The sequence below is a fragment of the Castor canadensis genome, chromosome 12, assembly GCF_047511655.1.
Source record: "Castor canadensis chromosome 12, mCasCan1.hap1v2, whole genome shotgun sequence".
Classification (NCBI taxonomy): Eukaryota; Metazoa; Chordata; class Mammalia; order Rodentia; family Castoridae; genus Castor; species Castor canadensis.
The window spans coordinates 63,516,615-63,538,273 of NC_133397.1; the positions used below are offsets into that span (position 1 = coordinate 63,516,615).

At 36.0% G+C, this 21,659-nt stretch overlaps 1 protein-coding gene across 6 annotated transcripts in view; it reads left to right on the forward strand.

Moving 5' to 3' along the window:
• The first annotated feature begins 658 nt into the window (after nucleotides 1-658).
• Alms1 (ALMS1 centrosome and basal body associated protein) overlaps nucleotides 659-21,659 on the forward strand; it is a 136,647-nt gene continuing 115,646 nt past the window's right edge. For 4 of the 6 annotated variants that reach the window (XM_074049976.1, XM_074049977.1, XM_074049978.1 and 1 more), the window contains exons 1-5: nucleotides 662-1,060; nucleotides 10,882-11,004; nucleotides 15,979-16,174; nucleotides 19,586-19,703; nucleotides 20,827-21,293. In XM_074049976.1, coding sequence (XP_073906077.1) covers nucleotides 704-1,060; nucleotides 10,882-11,004; nucleotides 15,979-16,174; nucleotides 19,586-19,703; nucleotides 20,827-21,293 — 1,261 coding nt within the window. In that variant the 5' untranslated portion in view covers nucleotides 662-703. Of the gene's footprint in view, nucleotides 1,061-10,881; nucleotides 11,005-15,978; nucleotides 16,175-19,585; nucleotides 19,704-20,826; nucleotides 21,294-21,659 lie in introns of all 6 variants that reach the window. The other 2 variants (XM_074049980.1, XR_012439764.1) reach the window with 2 other exon arrangements.

Sequence of the window (21,659 nt, forward strand, 5' to 3'; positions counted from 1 at the left end):
CTTTGGATCTCTGCCTCCTGAAAAGCAGGAGTTATTGTACAATAATCACCAAGTTAATACCTCTAAGTCCTCCACATTTAGTTCCTTTAATTAGCACAACCATCCTATGCAATGGTTTATTATTCTTATTCTTATAGTCACACAACCGTAGGTGGTTATACGAGGAGTAAAACTCCGATGTGTGTGATGCCAGCCCCCAGTTCTTAACCCCTCTTCCCAACCCCCTTACACTACTATGATTAGGTTCGAACACCTGCTACATGTACTCTGTCATATAGGCACTAAACCTTAAAAATCTGTAATTTGCCAGTGTGGTTATCAAGCGTTTATCCTAAATCTGAAATCCTCTTGGTGCAAGAGGCAAAAATCCACTGTGCAGGGCCACCTGTGCCCCAAGATGAGCACCGTCCGGGTTTATTGTGAGCTTACAGTACTATGAGCAAGGTGCCCGCAAGTGACGGCGACGAGGAAGTTGCGTCGCTTATCGAGATCCACACCCCAATCCTAGGCCCTTCCGGTCTGCCCCATGGGGCGTCCTTAGCAACGCGCGCGCTCTCTCTTAGCCCCGCCCCGCGCGAGGCGGTGGCAGTGTTTGCGCTTGCGCGCGGCCGCAACCGCCAGTCAGCTCGCTTCACTTCCCCTCCCCGCCCCCTCCCCTCTCCTCTTCCTCCTCCTCCTCAGCCGCCCGGAACGTGACGCCAACATGGAGCCTGAGGACTTGCCGTGGCCCGGCGAGCTGGAGGAGGAGGAGGAGGAAGAGGAGGAAGAGGAGGAAGAAGAGGGAGAGGATGAGGAGGAGGAAGAGAAAGAAGATGCGGTGGCAGCCGAGGCGGAGGAACCAGCGAAGTCGGATGAAACAGTGGTGGTGGAGGAGGTGGAGGAAGAGGCGGGGTTGGAGTTGGATTCCGACTCTAACTACGAGTTTCAGCCCCGGGAGAGTACGGACGAGGAGGAGGACGACGAGGCCAAGGCCTGGCTGCAGGCGCAGCCTAGCAGAGCTTTTCCTCCGCCGCCGCCCCCTAGGCACAGCTACTTGCCGGCCGGGCGGACCACCACGGAGGTGAGGTGCCGCGGAGCGGCGGGTCCCGAGCGCCGCGCCTTGCACGCCGCCAGTCACTGCGCCTGACGGGCAACCACTCTTCGAAGGGTTTGGGGGACCGCTCGTCCCCGGGGCCCCGAGACATGCGTTTCACCCCCTCTCCCGGTGGGTCCCGGCCCTTTTGAGCCACAGCAGATGTGCGGAGGAGCCGGTATTCCCAGAGCGAGCAGTTAAGCGCTTTGGGGGAATAGCTGGGGCTTATCGCGCCCGGCCGGAGCGGGAAAGGGCGGGTAGAACTCGAGCGAGTGGTTGCCCTGGGTACAGCTTGTTGGGGAGACAATTAGCACACGAGTTTAGCTGAAGTGCAGGACCCCCACCCCCGCGCCTTGAGCAATTAGTGTGGCTTATGTACTCTGCATGCCAGGTCTCCAGGGGCTCTCTGCCTACTGTGAACCTTCATTGGTAGCAATTAAACGGAAGCCCATGGGAGGGACTTAGAATGCAAGAGGCTTTGGTTGCAGCTCCAGTCTGCAAAACTAGAAAGCACAAAGTAATACAGAATGCAAAAAAGTGTGGGTTTTATTGTCGGACCGTGAGGACCACTTTGTAAATAACCATGCATTTAATTTACTGCTTTTTAAGAAGCAAGACCTGGCTGGAAGAGTAGCTGAAGTGGTAGAGCGCTGGCAAAGCATGCGCCTGGCCCAGGGTTCAGCCCCCAGGAAAAAAGCAAGACATGTGCTGCTCGCTTCTGGAGCTACTAGCCTTGTGTGGCTCTTTAATATTAAATAAAATTACAGAGGCTAGGTATGTAGCTCACTGACAGAGTGCTTGCCTAGCAAGTGAAAGGCCCCCAAGTTCAAACCCTAGCACTGGAAAAAAAAAAAAGAATAAAGTTGAGAATTCAGTGTCTCCATTGTTTCAATCACTTTTCAGTTACTCAGTAACTACGCTTGTGGCAGATACAGAACAGTACCATCATCGTAGTGATGCTATCGACTGGTGACCACTAGAGAGCAGTAGTTGATAGTTTGCCTGATATTCTAGTGTGTGCTTAATTCATCTGGTTTATATATATTATTATTATTTGGGTGAAACTAGAGTTTGAGCTCAGGGCTTCGTGCTTGCAAAGCAGGCACTTTACCATTTGAGCCATACAGCATCAATATTTGTGGTATTGGAGGTGAACTCAGGCCCTTGTTCTTGCTAGGCAGGTGACCTACCAACTGAGCCATACTGCCTGCTCAGAAGTTTCAAGTTTTCAAAGCACAGATTTTTCACCTTTTGGGTTAAATTTATTTATTTATTTATTTATTTATTTCCTCTTCTTTTGGTGGTGCTGGGGTTTGAAACTCAGGGCCTCAACTTGCTAGTCAGGCACTCTACAAGTTGAGCCACTCTGCCAACCCCAAATTTGTTCTTAAGTGTTTATTTACTTGTTTATTTACATGTGTACAGAAATGCTTCTGGTATGTTGATTTTGTATCCTTCATTGAATTCATTTATTCATAGAATTCTTAGTTTGTGTGTATGTGAAGTTTTGGGGGGGTTTCCACAAGTAAGATGATGTCATCTGTGAACACAGATAATTTACTTCTTCCTTTCTATTTGCATGCCCTTTTCTTTTTCTTGTCTGATTTTTGTGGCCAGGACTTCTAATCCTACGTTGGATAGAGGAGGAAATTGTAGGCATCCTTGCTTTGTTCCAAATCTTAGAGGAAAAGTTTTCATTCTTTCATCATTGAGAATGAGATCAACCATGGGCTTTTCACATGTGGTCTTTATTTTGAGGTAGTTTTATTCTAGCCCTAGTTTTTTTTTGTTGTTGTTTAATCATGAAACTCTTGAATTTTGTAAAATACTTTCTCTGTTTCAGTTGAGATGATCGTCTAGTTTTTGTTCTTTATTTTGTTAATGTGATGTATTACATTGATCAATTTTTTCGTGTTGACTCATCGTTGCATTACAGGAATAAATCCTGGTTGGGTCATAGTTAGAGTCCTTTTAAATGTATTGTTGAATTTTGTTTGCTAATACTTTGTTGAGAATTTTTACATGTATACTCATTAGGGATACTCATTAAGGTCTGAAGTTTTTCCCCTCATAGTATCTGTGTTTGGTTTTGATATGGGGGTAATGGTGACTTCACAGAATGATTTAGAAGTGCTCCCTCCTCTTCATTTTTTTTTTGTTTTTTGTTTTTTTGGGGGAGTTGGAGTTTGAGGATAATTGGTGTTAATTCTTTAAATATTTGGTAGAGTTCTCCAATGAAGCTGTCTGGTCTTGGGTTTTCTTCTTTGGGAGGTTTGTTGTTGTACTGGTGTTTGAACTCAGGGCCTCACATTTGCTAGACATGCGCTCTACCACTTGAGCCACTCTGCCTGCTCTTTTTGGGAGATTTTTGATTGATTCATTTTCCTTGTCATTGGTCTGTTCAAATTTTCTTTCTTTTTTTTTCCTTATGATTGAATCTTGGTAGGTTGTGTGTTCCTAGGAATTTGTGTTTCTTCTAGACTATCCAATTTGTTGGAGTACAGTTATTCGTAGTACTCTCCCTTAATCTGTTTTATTTTGTGACATTGTGTGTAATGTCCCTTTTTTATTTTTTATTTTAGTTATTTGAGTCTTCTCTTTTCTGGCTGGTCTAGCTAAAGGTGTGTCAATTTGGTTGATACTTTCTTCTTGCTTGGTATTTTCAAAGAACTAATTCTTGGTTTTGTTGGTTTTTTAAAAATTGCTTTTCTATATTTATCTCTGGGTAACTGTATTTTCTTTTTTTCTGTTCACTTTGGGTTAGTTTGTTCTTTTTCTGTTTTACAAGGTGTAATGCTAAGTTTTTGGTTTAGAATTTTTTAAGTGTAGGCGTTTACTGATAAATTTCTTTCTTAGCACTGCTTTTGTTGCATTCTATACGTTTTGGTATATATTTGCTTGTAATATTTGTCTCAAGGCATGTTCTAATTTTCTTTGTGACGTCTTTGACCCATTGGTTGTTTAAGAGTAACTGTTTAAATTTCTGCAAATTTTCCATTTTTCTTTTGGTTGTTGCTTTCTAGTTTCATTTCATTTTGCTTGGAAAAGATAATTTGTATGATTTCAGTCTTGAATTTAAGATTTGTTTTGTGACCTAATCTGGTGTATTCTGGACAGTATCTCGTGTTCTTGAGAAGAATGTATATTTTTGGGTGGAGTGTTCAGTATAGCATGTTAAGTTCAGTTGGTCTATAATGTTATTCACGTCCTCTGTTTCCTAACTGATCTTCTGTCACACTGTTTTACCCATTGTTAAAATCTCCCACTATTACTGTAGTGCTTCCTTCAATTGTGTCAATTAGCTTTAGTTATTTGGGAGCTCTGCTGTTTGGCAAATATACATTTATATCAATAATTATTTTATTTTATTGGCAACCTGACCCTTTTGCATCATATAATGCCCTTCTTTGTTGTAAGTAACAGTTGTTGTTTCATAGTACAAAGTGTGTTTTGACCCATATTTGTATAGCCCCTCTTGCTCTCTTGATTACCGTTTGCATGGAATATCTTTTGACATCCTTTTTCTTTGAGCTTAATCGTGTCTGTAGTTCAACTTGGGTATTTTTTACACAGAATATACTTTGACCTAATTTTTTGTTATTTATTTATTTATTTTTCAGACAGACTCTTACTATGTAATCTACGCTTGAACTCAGGACCTCATGCTGGCTAGGCAGGAGCTCTCCTACTTGAGCCATGCTCCCAACCATTGACCCTGTTTTAATCCTATCTTTTTAAATTTCTTCATTCTTTTATAGCTTTTTAAAATTCTCTCTTTTTGCCTTTCTTTGTTTTAGTTGATTTTTTTTTTTTTTTTTGTCTTTTAAGACCGGGTCTTTTGATTTTTTTTTTTTTTTTTTTTTGGTCTTTTAAGACTGGGTCTTAATATGTAATGTAGGCTGGCCTTGAGCTCCCAATCCTCCTGCCTCTGCCTCCTGAGTGCTGGGATCATAGGCATGCAACACCATGCCTGAATTTTTTTCTTTTTTTTCTTTTTTGATAGGGATGCTTTGATTCTCTTCTCAAATACAGTCTATATATCCTATATATAGTGTATATTCTATAGCTGGTTTCATAGAACTTTTGAGGAAAATAACAGTTTGTTTATAGTGATAGAAAACTATTGCATATGAAACTCCAGTCCTTAATAACTTTGCCACCATTTTTATTTTATTGATGTCACAAATCTTTAAAATTATGAATCTATCAACAGATTTATAGCTACTTTTTATGCTTTTGTTTTTTAAAGCCTTTAAAAGAGTTAAAAGCAGAGTTAATCACCAGAATTATAGTAACGTTTTTGTATTTGTCCATATATTTAACTTTACTGGACAACTTTATATTTTACTGTTGGTACTAGTTACTACTAATGCCTTAAGTCTTTCTTCTAGGAAAGGTCTAGTGGTAATGAATCTCTGGGCTTTTGTTTATCTGTGAATGTCTTTAATTTCCCTTTCATTTTTGAAGAACAGTTTTACTAGATGTAGTATTTTTAGTTAATAGGTTTTTTTTTTTTTTCTTTTGGCACTTTAAATATATCATACTATTACCTTCTGGCTTGCAAAGTTTCTTGTTGAGAAATTTGTTAATCTTACTGAAGATCCCTTGTGTTGAGTTGCTTTTTTCATTTTGCTTTCTAAATTGTCTCATTGTTTTTGAATATAATATTTCTTTGTGTAGATCCCTTTGGAATTATCAAGAACATAGAGTTCATTAAGCCTGCATTTCTTTCCTCAAAGATGATGTAGTATGGTATTGAATGCTTGTAATCCCAGCACTTGCGATACAGAGGAAGGAAGAATTTTGAGACTGAGGCCAATTGGGGCAAAATAGTGGAACTCTGTCTCAAAGAAAAAGGGAGGGGATAGATTCAGTTATTTTCTTTTTAATAAACTCTTTGCCTATTTCTCTTCTTTTTTTCTGGAATTCCCGTAATGTATGTATTGGTCTTGATTAAGTCCCAGAAGTCCTGTAGACTACATTTACTTTTTTTCTTCTTCTTCTTTTTTATATATTTTTCACTCTGCAGACATAATAATGTCAAATGAGATTATCTTCCCCTTTCCAAACAGTACTTAGTGGGTTTCATTATGCTCTCTTCATATATATATGTATACACACACATATATATATATGTATATATATACATATATATATATGTATATATATATATGTGTGTGTGTGTATAATGTACTTCCATCATATTTATCCCCTCAGTACTCTTTCCTTTCTTCCTTCCCCCTCCCACTTGTTCCTTCCACCAGACAGTCTTCCTTTATGCTCATGTCTCATTATTATTATCATTATCAGTCATCATCATTTTAGGTCTTTTTTCCACATATGAATAAAAATGTGATATTTGGCTTTTTGACTTTGACTTACCTCACCCAACATGATTTCCAGTTCCATTTTTATCCATATTATTTTCATCCATTTCCATTCATACTATTTCATATATTTTTATTTTTAAAATTTCTTTTGTCTTTATGACTTAGGTATATTTGTTTCTTTCCCATTTATCTAACAAATACTTATTGAAGAAAGAGGTAGCCAAACAAGAGATTCAAAAATCTGCTCTGACCTGCCAACAAATTAGGCTCAAGAGTGGATTAAACTCTTTTCTTTGGTGCTGGGGATTGAATCTAGGGTCCTGGGCATGGTAAGCAGATGCTCTACTCCTGAACTGTACTCCAGTCCTGTATTTTAAATATTTTACTACTTTTTTAAAATAGAAGCTTACCCCTCCATTATATTCCCATTTCTCCCTTTTTTATACAGTGCTTAGTGAGTTTCATTCTGCTGTCTTCAGCCATAGTCACATTGCATTTTTTGGTCACTTTCCCCCACCTTGGTATCCTTCCCTTCCTCCTCCCCTTCTCTGATCCCTCCTCAGACCATCTCCCTTTCATATTCATGTCCCATTATTGTTACTGTTATCCTTACCATCATTTTAGGTCTAGGTTCCACAAGTGAGTGATAACGTGATACTTGGCTTATCTCATTCAACTTGATCTCCAGTGCCATCTGTTTTTCTGCAAATTACATAATTTCATTTTTCTTTAAGGTTGAGTAATATTCCATGGTATGTATGTATGTGTACATACATACATACACACACATTCACACACATATATGTATACATACATATACAGCATATTTATTCATTTATTGATTATTGGGCATATTAGCTGATTCTCAGTTTGGCTGTTGTGAAGAGAGCTCCAATAAACATGGGTATGCAGGTGTCTGTTTTGTATATTAATTTATACTCCTTCAGATATATGTCCAATAGTGGTATGATGGGGTCATAAAGTAGGTCTATTTTTAGTTTTTTGAGGAACCTCTATGTTGATTTCCATAGTGGCTATACCAGTTTACATTCCCACCAACAGTGTATGATGGTTCTTTTTCCTCTGCACCTTCTCCAGTATTTGTTGTTGTTTCTTTTCTTCATGATTATTAATGAGACTGGAGTGAGATGGAATCTTAGTTTTTCAGAGAACTGTCTGTTCAATTTACTTGCCCATTTATTAATTGGAGTATTCTTTTGCTGTTAGTATTTTGAGCTCTGTATATATTCTGGATATTAATCCTTTATCTGCTGAATAGTTGGCAAAGATTTTCTCCCATTTTGTGGGTTGTTTCTTGATTCCAGTAACTGTTTTGTCAGTGTGCAGAAACTTTAATTTGACGTCGTTCTGTTTGTCAATTCTTGCTCTTATTTCCTGGGCAATTTCTGTTTAGAAACTACCTATGCCTTTATCTTCCAGAGTTTCCCCAATTTTTCCTGTAGTAGTGTCAAAGTTTCAGGTCTTAAGTTAAGGTCTTTGATGTATTTGGAGTTGATTTTTGTACAGGGTGAGAGATAGGGGTCTAGTTTCAGTCTTTTGCATGTAGATAACCAGTTTTTAGAAAGCTGTTTGTTTCCTCCAGTGTGTATTTTTGACTGCTTTGTCAAGGATCAGATGACTAGCTGTGTGGTGTTATTTTTGGGTCTGTTATTCTGGTCCATTGGTTTTTGTGTCTGTTTGTGCCAGTACCATGCTGCTTTTGCTACTATGACTCTGTAGTGTAATTTGAAGTCTGGTATAGTGATACCTCCTTTTTTTTTTTTTTTTTTTTTCCCTCAGGATTTCTTTTGTTATTTGGGTATTTTATTCTACCATATTAATTTTAGGATTATTTTTCTATTTCTGCAAAAAATGATATTGGAATTTTGATGGGCATTGCATTGAATCTGTAGATTGCTTTTGGTAATAGACCAGTCACTGAAGAAGTAAGGAAGAAATAAATTTCCTAGAGTCTAATGAAAATGAAAACAAGAGGATAGATACAGCAAAGGCAGTGCTGGGGGAAAGTTTATAGCTAGAAGTGTCTACATTAAAAAAAAAACGAGATTTCAAATAAATAACCTAATGATGCACCTCAGGCTCCTAGAAAAACATTGCAGATGGAAAGAAATAATACAAATTAGGCCAAAAAAACTGTACAAAGAATCAATGAAATAAAAAGGTGGTTCTTCAGAAAGAAAAGTAAGATCATAAACCCTTAGCCAATCTGACTTAGGAAGAGGAGGGAAACCAAATTAATAGAATTAGAGATGAAAAAAGGGGATATCATAATAAATATCAGTGAAATCCAGAGGATCATGAGAGAATACTTTGAAAAACCTGTATTCAAATAGAGTGGAAAATCTAAGAGAGTAGATAAATTTCTAGGTGTATTTGACTTACGAAAATTGAGCTCAAGAGGATATAAACCACCTAAATAGATCTACAGTAAGCAATGAGATTTAAGCAATAATAGTTTCCCAACAAAGATTAGTCCAGGACTTTATGGAGTCATTGCTGGATTCTACTAGACCGAAAAAGACCAGTACTCTTCAAACTTTTCCATGAAATATAAAATGAAGAAACTCTAACAGATTCATTGTTTGAAGCCAGTGTTACACTTATTCCAAAACTGGACAAGGACACAGCAAAAAAGAGAACATAGGCCAATCTCTTTAATCAACATAGACACAAAAATTCTCAGTAATAAAGGATTTAGGTGTATTTGGTATAAATAACATGTAGCTTCAAAATAGCATGGAGTGTTTAACATCTGACCTGATAATCTCTAAACAAGTGTTAGTACATTTATCGTCTGTTATTACAGATAGATACAGATACACATATTTCCTTCATCTTACTTTATGCCTTCTATTTATATTGCTTATGCTTTTTCCCCCCTCCTTACCTGCTTTGCTTCCCCGTAAGGTTCTTTGAGGTATCACTAAAGGAAAACTGGGGTTTGAACTCAGGGTCTTCTACCTGCTAGGCAGGTGGTGTCCCACTTGATCCATGTTTTTAGCCTCTTTTGCTTTAGTTATTTTTTTGCCCAGGCTGGCCTGGACTACAGTCCTCCTATTTATGCCTTCCATGTACCTGGGATAACAGGCACTTGCTACCACATCCAGCTTTTTGGTTGAGATGGTATCTCTTGAAGTTTTTGCCCAGGTTGGCTTCAAACTGCGATCCTCTCAATCTCTTCCTTCTGAGTAGCTGGGATTACAGGCACGTAGCACCATAGCTAGCTTTGCTTTTGATTTTCTAGGTCAGGATTTTACAGAAGAGGTACAAATTTTAGCCCTAAACTATATGAGAGTTGATGTATACAAGTTAGAGTCTTTGTGACATCTTACTTTGTTATTACTTAATTGCTGCTTTGATTTTTAGTTCCCCATTTATTATTTACACTTGGTTATTTTTCTTAGCTCAGTTTTTAGCTTAATTTTGCATATAAAGGAATTCTTAATTTTAAGAAGTTTCCCACTATGTTGTTGGTAATTTGTAGCAGATGAGGTGCTTTGTCTATTACTAGACTCAGAAATTGATTGATTATTGGTTATTTTTGGATTAACTTTTCTTTTGGTTGATCCTTTAGTAGTTTTCAGATATTACCTTTTTACTCTTTTGCTAAATTTTCCTCTAAAACTTCTGAAAGGCTTAAGTTGTAATGTGTCAAAGAACTCCCAAGTCTCTTAAGGTTTCCTTAATGACTTTTACATTTGGGGTTACTAAATTTTTGTTAGTATTCATCTTTTCTTAATTCATGGATACCTGTTTTACTTTTATGACCTTTTGTTTTTAAATGAATACTGTATCTTTATCTGTTTGAGGCTATTTTAAAAAACCTCATTAGAAAGTATAATCTGTAATCTAAGAGTATTTTATGGTTTTATTTTTGTGTATACCCTTTGCCTTCTATTTTTGTAGTTGTTTTTGTCTTGCTCCTTGTGGATTCTTTAGAAGGGAGTGTTATAATGGAAGCTTTGAGTTCTTTTTCTGCAGGGTTATGAGGGCGAACCTCTAAAACTAGTCCCTGAACTAGTGGATGATTTGACCCAGGTTATTTTTGTTTCATTGCCTCTGATTTTTGCCAGGAGAACTCCACTCTAATCCCTGACTTCACAAAAAGATCCAGACTTTAATTCCTTTTCCCAATGCTATGATTTGATTTTAGTCCCTATTGTCAATTTCTTAGCTATAAGCAGTAACATTTAGAATATATTCTTGTTTATACTTGTTTCTTTTACTTCTATAGATAAGGAACTGCTATGGTTTAGTGGAAAGTGTATTTGGATCTAACTGGGTTACCTTATATTATTGTTTGCTTATTTTTAGGTGAGCATGATAACTTAAACAGTAGTTGTTAAGTCAAAATGTATGTGTGAATGAGGGGTATTTCTAAACATTAGGTTATTTTCATTGTTGTATAATTGTAGCATTTGTGCTATTATTCTGTTTATGTTTGCTTTTGTTTTTCAGGTTGTTTCACTGACCTGCCATCCATGGCAACAGTTATTATGTAAAGGCAATGTTAGAACACGTCCTGATAGTAATGCAATCTTATTGGAAGCAACATCCCAGAAGGGTTCTGGGGATGATCAGGTATGTCTGGGGATGAACTGGCAAACTGTTTTCTTTTTGGTTAGTGGCACAATAAGTTCTTTGCTATGAAGAATGAAATTAATATTTCAATTTTCTCATAGATCTTTGTACAGTAGTTCACTTTTTTGGGGGAGAGGTGATTTCAGAACTCTTTATATTCAAAAGCATTTTAAGCCAGGTGTGGCAGTGTACATCTGTAATCCCAGCATTAAAGGGGCAGAGGCAGGAGGATCATGAGTTTGAGGCCAGCCTGAGCAAAAGACCTGTGTCAAAAAAAAAAGGCTGGCATTGGCTAAAGCAGCAAGTGTGAAGCCCTGAGTTCAAACTTCAGTACCACCACCAAAAGAAAAAGAGCTTTTATTTATATCGATTATTATGTATCTTCTATATAGATATTTAGTATACAAAAAAATTGAAAAATTAAAAATGTTTAAAATGATAAACCCATTACATTTTACTATAAATAATATGTTTTGAGGTAAAGACGACTTTCTGGAAAAAAAAAGAATCAGTAGGAAGAGTAGCATTCTTTAACATTTTTACAAATCTCTTTTTTTTTTTTTACCTTAACTTAAGTGATTAGGGTTGTCCAAAGAAACAGAACCAATAGGAAAGTTTAAACACACACACACACATACATACATACATACATACACATGAGTTGGCTTTATTATAAGGAATTGACTTATACAATTCTGGAAGATGAGAAGTTCCAAGATTTGTAAGCTAAAGACCTAGGCCTAGTCCAAGTCTAAAGGCCTGAGAACCATTGGTGTTGATGGTATAAGTTCTGGTCTGAGCATGAAGGTAAGTGACTCATGTCTCAGCTCTAAAACCATCAGGCAGAGAGCATGAATTTTCTCTGGTGTATCCTTTTGTTCTTTTTAGGCTTTCAGTTGATTGGATTAGGCCTACCCCACTGGGGACAGCAAACTGCTTTATTTCATTACAGATTCTGATTCAAATGTTAATCTCTTCCAAATATACCCTTATAGACAAACCCAGAAGAATATTTAATCAGCTATGTATATACTCTGTAACTCAGTCAATTCAGTACATAAAATGAACCATCATAGCTAGATTCTTACTCTGCTTTTACATTTAGTTCTGTTACAGTGAAATTTGCAAGAATTGTCTACCTTTTCTCTATTTCCTGATACCTTACTCTTATTTTTTAAAAAGTCAGGTTTATTGATGTATAAATTAAATAGAAAAAAGTTCACCCTTTTAGGTGTATAGTTTGCCAAATGAGATTTTTTTTTGCTAAAAGTAATAGTAAAGTTTATTAGAAAAAGAATATACTTTCAATATACTGAAAGCAAGTCTCCTTTAGAGTGAGACCAACTTCAAAAGAGGTTTTTTTTTGGTTGTACTGGGATTTGAACTCAGGGTCTCATGTTTGCTAGGCAGGCACTCTGTCATGCCTTGTAGGCCTTTTTTTGCTTTAATTATTTTCATCATGGTCTCACATTTTTGCCTGGAGCTGGCCTCAGACTGTGATCCTCCTATCTATGCCTCCAAATAGCTTGAATCACAGGCACATACCACAACATCTGGGTTGTTGGTTGAGATTGGGTCTTGTTAACTTTTTGTCTGGGCTGCCCTTGAACTCCAGTTTTCTCCCCATCTCTGCTTCTTGAGTAGCTAAGGTTAGAGGTCTGAGCCCCTACACCCTGTGGTAATGGTACATTTATAAGAAAGTGCCAAATTGTTTTCAGAAGTGATTACCTCAGTTTGCATTCTTAGCAGTGTAAGAGAATTGTAGTTGTTCTGCATTCTTGCTAGCTTTTGGTATTTTTTTTTTAATTTTAGCAACTCTAGGGATTGTATTATGGTGTCTCATTGCAGTTTTAATACACATTTTCCTAGTGACTATTGAGATTGAATGTGATTTTGTATGCTTGTTGCCTTCCATGTTTCTTCTTCAATGATAGTTCTGTTTAAATCTTGTCCTCATTTTTTAAAGGCTAGTTTTTTCCCACTTATTGAGTTTTGAGAATTCTTAGTATATCCTAGATGCAGGTCCTTTATCAGATATATGTTTTACAAATATTTTCTCCTGATCTGTGGCTTGCCTTTGTGGTCTTCTGTCTTCTAGGAATAGAAGCTTTTTTGGTGGTACTAGGGTTTGAACTCAGGGCCTTATACTTGCCAGGCAGGCACTCTACCACTTGAGCCGTATGCCCGCAGCCCAAGGATTGGAAGTTTTAATTTGGATGAAATTGGTTTATTGATTTTTTTTCTTTTGTGGTTTATATTTCTTGTGCTCTGTCTGAGAAATCTTGGTCTGTTTCTAGTTCACAAACGTTTTCTCCCATATTTTCTTCTAGAACTGGGCTTTTTAACCTTGGCACCACTGACAGTTTGGCTGAATAATTCTTTATTAGGGGAGGTTGTCATGTGTATCACAGGATGTTTAGCAGCATCCCTGGTCTCTTCTACTAGATACCAGTAATCCTTTACCAAGTTGCAACCTACAAAAATCTTTAAATATCGCCAAATGTCCCATGGTTAAGCACATGATAAAGAGGAAGGTGGATCAAAGTCTTCCCCAAGCTAAGAACCACTGTTTCAAAAGTTTTATAGTTTTAGGTTTTATGATTATGATCCATTTTAGTTAGTTTTTGTATATAGTGTGAAAGGCCTAACTTCATTTTCTTACATATAATATCTAATTGCTATTCCAGCACCATTAGCTATTTTTTCTTCCATAGATTTCTCTGTATCTTGTGTGAGTCTATTTCTCTTCTTTGTGTTGCACTTATTTATTTGTCTAGCCTCATGCCAGCATTATACTCTTAATTACTGCACTGTCTTAAAATCAGGTAGCCTCCCCTTAGTGTGCTGGCTAGCTTTTGCCTATTTTCTTCCTCTGTTTGGAAGTGGTTTTGTTTATGCTAGATTCTTGAAATTTATATATGAGTTTTAGAATTAGCTTGTCAATTTCTACTTAAAGCCTGCTAGAATTTTGATTAGTATTTTATTGATTCTATAAATCAATTTGTAGTGAATTGACAATAATATTGAGTAATCTATAAGCTTAACAGTTCTCTCAATTTACTTAGATGTTTAATTCCTTCATCAATATTTTGTTGTCATCAGTGAGTATTAGCATTAATTTTAAAAAAATTCTACTTTCCTATACTACATGTGTATAAAAATATTGTTCACTACTGGCATATAATTGATTTTATTATTCAGCTTATATCCTATGACCTTGCTAATCTCAACTACTAATTCTTACAGCTTTTTTTGTACATTTTAAAGGACTTTCTATGTAGATAGTCATATCAATTGTACTTAATTTTTTTCTTATTTTAATATTATTAGCATATTACTCTAGCCCTCCTGCCCTTAGTGTGCTGGCTGGCTTTTGCCTATTTTATTTATCTACTTAGTGTTCCAGCTCTAATCCTGTGAAAGCAAGTGTCACCAGCACCATTTATGTACTGACTATAGTAAATACTTTTATGACTTCATCTTAGGTGTAATAAATAGAATTTGTTAATAATAACCATTACATAACTTTTTTTTTTGTGCTACTTGGGTTTGAATTTAGGGCCTACATCTTGAGGCATTCCACCAGCCCTATTTTTGTGATGGGTTTTTTTGAGATAGGGTCTCGTGAACTATTTGTCTGGCTGGCTTCAAACTGTGATCCTCCTGATCTCTGCCTCCTGAGCAGCTAGGATTGCAGATGTGAGCACCGGTGCCTGGCCTTGAATTTTTGACTTCTATTTGAAATGTTGGAATATTTTTGGTTCTCGACCAGATCAGGGATTTAAATGAAACTGGACACACAGTGGTGTGTGCTGTAGTCCCAGCTATTCAGGAGTTTTGCTTTCGCCTAAGAGTTTCACTCTGGACTACCTAGGGAGTCCAGGCTAGCCTGGACTACATGGTGAAATGCCCCCCCAAAAAGAAAACGTATTTTTTTAATTGATAAATCTCAAATTTATTTCTACTTCTCATTCAAAATTTGACCTACAGTTCATTTGTCATCCTTATCTCTGTCAAAAATATTTACAGATTTGAGGGCACTGAAATTATAAATGTATGTTTGCATATGGATAGGAATAGTTCAATAATGAAAAGAAAAACAGGTGAAATATGGATAGGAATAGTTCAGTAATGAGAAGAAAAACAGATGAAGGAAAGCGGGAAGGAAGTTATTAAAAACTATGGAAAGGAAATGATGGAAAGGCCTTTGATAGGTAGAGAGCCTTTTCATTTTAGTTTTACCATAAAGTAGAAATCTGAGTAAACAATGGGGTTGTAGATCTGGTGGCAGGAAGGTAAGGAAGTTCATATCCCCTGCTGTGTGCACAGTAAATTAGGAGATGAGGTCATGAGTTGAAAATGAGGAAAGTTCTGTAGTTCTAAGGAAAGAAGGTACAGAGTAGTCATTTGAAAGCTAACTCATTGGATAATGTAGTAGGATTTTCTGGCAATACTGAGAGCCCTGAAGCTTTAATGTCATCACTCGAAAGAAAAACCAGTGAGTTTAAGTTTGTGATTTCTTTTTTGATGTTACTGGGGATTGAACTCAGGGTTTTGTTTGCGAGGCAAGAGTTTTGCCACTTGAGCCACGACCCCAGTGTGTGATTTTTCTAGCCATGTGCTACTACTTGGATTAGGAATATTGTTAATGTAAGAGTAAATAATTGAAAGACAAATATTTATCAGTAGTAGTGGACAATATGATAATGTCATATACTGAGACAAAACAGGAGTCTTCTAGAAACTAGTATGGCAAATAAAATTCAGTAAGGTAACCACATGTAGGGAATATTGTAGCTGTAGGTTTGGATTTTTTTTTCAGCATTATTATAATCAAAGTATAAAATTTTACCTTTGGTGAGAATGTCATTAAATAAGAAGCTGTATATCACAAGAGTGGAAATTTTAAATGTTAATATGTGCGTTAATTCAGTTAATGACTTAGCATGTTTTCCTTTAAAATTATTGTTTTAGAAAACAGAATCTTGGCATTTTCATTCTCAAGAAATGGATTCTTCCCAAACTTTGGATACAACACAGACCAGGATTAATGTGAGAGCAAAAGGGACTGAAATGACAGACTTACCCTCTCTGGAGGAAGATACATTGACCCAATCACAAGGTCAAGTAAAGAAACCAAACAGAGATCTCCTATGTTCTCCATTGCTAGGTAATGCCTCTGTATTTTAAGCCAGTAGTAATAATTCAAATTTGTAAAACAGTTTTGGGGGATGAGAATTCCTGTACATAACTAAATTCTTTTTGAATTGAGGATCTCTGTAGAGCCATATTCAAAGGACTTTCCACATTGGCCATCTAGTCTGGTTATTTAAATGTACAGTTGAGCCTCATTTTATCATGCTCTGTTGCTCGTAGAAGGCAGAAAGGTAATAATTTCCTCTCTAGGTAGCTGTGCCTCTTCCATCCTCAATTGGCAGATATTCTTGGGTAAATCATATATTACCTTTTGACTGGTTCAGCAATGGAGACTCCATGAGCCCCCCCAAAAACAACAAAAAACCAAATGTCTATATTTACTTTGTTTGATTCTTAGAATTAATTTAGGTATATGTTGTTATCCTCAGCTCTGAGACCAGAAATAAGGAGAAAGAGGGTAAGTAGCTTATCCGAGATAGATCTTACTGCCTTCCTTTGTTCAATATAGAAAGAATTTACTAGCGTTTTACAAAAGATAAACTAACTTTAAAATCAAGGGATTCACCCATAAAGATCATTTTATAAAATTTTGCAAAGTTTGAATAGGACTAAATTCAGCAAGTTCTTTTTCAAACATAAGCTAGTATTTTTTTAATTTAAACATAAGCTAATTTTTTTTGAATAAGCTAATATTCAAATCAAGACATTAGTGCCAATATTCTATGATGGTGTATCAAATCAATTTCAGTTCTGCATTTTAAGAAAGATGTTGATAAAATTAGAGTACCTTTGTGGGAGGAGGTGACTATGATGGTAGATGAAAGAGAACACTTTGCTGTAATTAAATATTTGAAGGGCCATCATGCTAAAGAGGAAGCAACTCAGTTTTGATTCTTTAATGTAACAAGTACCTTAAGTATGTGCTTACTGTGTGTTTGGTGCTAGGGACATGTAGATGAAAGCTACTTCCTCTTCTGGGAAGATAATTCAATAAACAGAATACAATAGTATTGTTGAACGAGTGCTATGATGTTCTCTATAGGAGGAGTCTGCCAACTATAGCCTTCAAATCAAGGCTTGATTTTGTATTGTTCATGAGCTAAGAATGGTTTCACATCTCAGCATTAATGTTTGAGAGAGGGTCTTGCTTTATAACCCAGGCTGACTTGTAACTTGCTATGTAGCCCAGACTGGCTTTGAACTTAAGATCCTCTTGCCTTAGCCTTCCAGTACAGGGATTACAGGCATACACCAGCTGAATTTTTATTTACTTTTTTGGTGGTGCTAGGGATTGAACCCAGGGCCTGTACACATGTGTACTATATGTGTGTATATGTGTGTGTGTGTGTGTGTGTGTGTGTGTATACACATTTATTCTAATATTCTCTGAGCTTTTACAAAATGTTTGCTGACTTGTAGTGTAGAGGTTAAAGTGAAATACATAGCTTATTGGGGGCTGTTTTCAATTTCTAAGAGATTGGATAGTGACAAAATGAGTTTTATATTACAGCAAATGTCAAACAAATGTTTAGAAATTTCTGAAAGAACGATTTTATCAGTGGGTGAGAGATTGTGCAGTGTGACTTCTAAAATGTTTTCTAATGTAAAGTTGCATTTAAAATTTTTTGGAGCAGATCCCTGGATCAGATAGCCAGAGGAATTCCACCATTATTGTTTTGTTCTGCATGACTACTGTCATTGTGGTATTTAGTTTCTTACCAATGGCAAACATCATTGATGATGACTGGTGCTAGAATGGTTAGATAAAAAAGGGATACAAACTGGTAACCACTGTCCAAATGTAAAGAAACAAGAAGCAGTTGAGAGCTGTATGAAGAAGGCATGGGCAGTTAGATATATAGCCTTCTCCACTCAGACAGATGTGTGTATACACGCAAGCATAAGAGAATTATTTGAAAATTATTAACTCTTTGTTTCTGGCCTGCTTTTCCCACATAACCTGGTTTAACTCTCTAACTCCATCTGAAATATTCTTAAATATTTAAGGAGATGCTGAAATTCTGCTTACAGCTTACTTATTACTATTTCTTAGTTATACCTAAATATTTATGATAATAAGAATTTCTTTTTCTTTCCCTTTTTGATGGTACTGGGGTTTGGACTCAGGGCCTTATGCTTGCTAGGTAGGCACTTTACCACATCCCCTGCCTTGTACATATTAGTTATTTTTTGAATAGGGTTTCATGGTTATATATGTGCTGGCCTGGACCATGATCCTCCCACATAGCTGGAATGACAGACATGTACCATTGTGTCCAGCTTTTATTGGTTGAGATGGGGTCTCATGAACTGTGATCTTCTCAATATCTGCCTCCCAAGTAGTTAGGATTACAAATGTGAGCCACAAGGTCTGCTATAATAATAAGAATTTCTGTAGGTTTTGGTTAGGGATAACTTTTTTTTTTTTTTTTAAAGAAAAGACTCATAAATTTCTCATTTTAAATTAATATAGTAAATAATTATATTTTGAGTACCAGCTAAATGTAGCAGATACTTTGCTTGGCATTGAGGATATAGCTGTGAATAAAGTAGGCATGGAATTGACAAAGAGCTTTTTGTTCCTGTAGATTATTGATTTTTCCTATATTAGAACTTGAAACTGAGAAATTAAAAAATATTAATTTATTTAAAAATAACCACCTTATTGCATATTAACAAAGCACATAGTTTTCCAGAAAAGTAACTGTTTTGTAAAGCAAAAATATTTAGAAGAATGGTCTTGTTTTACTCAGAACAACAGCAACATCAACAACTTTGTAATTTCTAACCTTGTCTTATCAGTCTTAACAGACTGCATTCACTCTGTTACTATATCATGTATAATACAATCTCTGGAAAAGGGCACTGTTTCATTTTAAGAGAATGAGAGTAAATAAGGCAAATGATATTTTAATGTTAAACATAATTTTGACCCTAGTTCTCTCCTAAGAGTGTTTTAGGGCCTAGGAGCTTCTGGACTTCACTTTGATATAAGGGGTATAAGTCTTTATATTATTTAAGATTGAAAGAAACACTCATAATGGTTAAGAGATACTAAAATAGTTTAGTATTGCTCAAGAGTTAGAATGCTATGGCCAACTTAAAGCTATTTAAAGCATTTAAAGCGATTTACACATGGACAAATTACATAATATTTCTTAAGATTTGTAATCATGTTTCCTCACTTAAGGTAGATATAATGGTACTCACCCTTCAGGGTTGTAGTGAGGATTAGATGAAATGTGTGTTAAATATTTGAACCTTGTCAGGCTCAATAAGTGGTAGCTGCTGTTGTTGTATTACTATTCCAATGCTTGTAGAAATGTCCAGATAGCAGCATATTTAGGTGCTTTAAAGTATTACATAAGTAAGCCAGAGAACTTATTTTCAGATTGATCATCATTTTTTATTTGAAACTTTGCAGTCATACAAGATAGCTTTGCTTCTCCTGACTTGCCTTTGCTGACATGTTTGACACAGGACCAGGAGTTTGGGCCTGATTCCTTATTTCACCAAAGTGAACTAGATTTTGCACCTCTGAGGTAGGATGATTTATTTGCCACAAATCTTTCTATTCTTTCTTATTACAAGTTACTATTAATATTAATGACTTTAATCTAAGGTGAGACTTTGGAGTAAGGGTTAGATAGTCTTATCAAACACTTACGAGGCCCTAAATGATGCATGTTAATTTGGCATAGATGTATGAGTAGTGATGTGCCAGATGATTATAATTTATTTAAAGCTAATTTCTAATGTATCTTATTTCAGGCACACTGGATTTAATTAAGATGCACTGGATTTTCTGTATTGTAAACATCCCTGTATGCTGCCATCATCCTTCTCTCCCCTTTCCTCCTCATTCTGCAAAAAAGCATTCAGTTCTAGATTATAAACTCCTCTGGTTTCTCCTTTTGGCCAGCTGTTACTGAATCAGCCTAGTTAGCTCTCTTTACCTTATAGTAATGTGAATATGATATAACAAAATTTTAAAACAAAGATATATTCTAAATTGATATCTTTTAGAAAAATCATAATGAGAGAAAAGTCTAGAAGTCTTCAAAACATATTTGGAATTATCCAAGAATATAAGTTTTTTTTTAGAACTAAAAGAAAAATTTACCTTAAAAACAACTAGATATTTAGAAAGTAAAAAGTACCCTCTGCTATTGTGCTGTTACTTTATAATCACCCCATTAGATTTTCAACCAATGATTAAGTTATGATTGTATTTCATGAATAGATCACTTCTTGAGTTGTTTTCACAAGCCTAATAAATGACTAGTAGACAAATTAATGCAGGTTAAAATGAATATTAAGTCATGGTGGGTGATAAATATTTAAGATTGCAAAGTTTATTAAAAGTGTATTTTGAATTTTTCTTTTAAGAACCTTTTTTTTTTGGGCAAAATTGAAATCAGAATCTATTATTTTAGGGAAGTCTGAAATAATACCAGATTATAGTGTTGTAGTTCACCTTCTAGTTGCATAATTTTCTTTGTTCAGTCATTAGCTCTAGGAATTTGAAACTAGAAATTTATTTTTTAACACACCTTCAAATAAACTTGATTTCATTGACTTACCAAGTTTGTATTTTTGTGTTAGTGCTTAAAAATTAAATGTTGTTAAGGTGTTATTTATTTATTTTTAACTGTATTGTTTCAGAGGAATTCTTGATAAGTCTGAAGACAATGAAGGGATTTCTCGACCGTCTGAAGTTAGTGAAGCTTTATTCCAGGCTACTTCAGAAGGATCTTCAGACATAGTTAACAGTTGCTTTAGTATATCTCAGCATCCACTTACAGGAAGCACAACTATTGGGTCTCAGCATTCTTTCTTACCTCCTGAACAAGGAAATAATGAAGAGAATGTTTCATGTAATGCTGTTAATGAACTGAAAACTCCCAAAGACTCTGACAGCTATCATGCATATATATCATGGAAGACACGAAAAGATACACAGCAGCCAGAAAGCAATTTAGCTGATGAAGACCAAGTTTCGGGTTCTACTTTATCTGATAGTTGTGATGAAAACCTAGCTACTAGGAGAAATGATGGTTTTGATGATGCTTCTTCACATGTGGAGTTTTGGAAACAGGAAGCTTCACAGCTGGCAGAAATATGTCTTACCAGTAAGGATCATGTTTCTTTTCTGCATGAAGTTGCTCCTCCTCCTCATAATAAACAGTCATATTCTTTCTTACGATGTCTGTTGGAAGGAAGAGGAAAAGAGGTTCCCTTGAGCTCTGATAGTCATTATTCTGAGAATGTTGATTTAAGGGCTCTAGCTGAGAATGAGATGAAACAAAAGATGGATTCTTTGGAGGGTTATGAAAGAAATGAAGATCTGCAGAAAGAATTATCTCAATATTTTAAACAAAAGGAGACTAGAAGTAGTTTGATGTCATCAGAGGTATATCCCAGATCTCCAGATATAAAATGTATTGAGAGTGTTGTAGTTGCTAATAATTCTGAACAAGTTTCAGAAGCACATATAC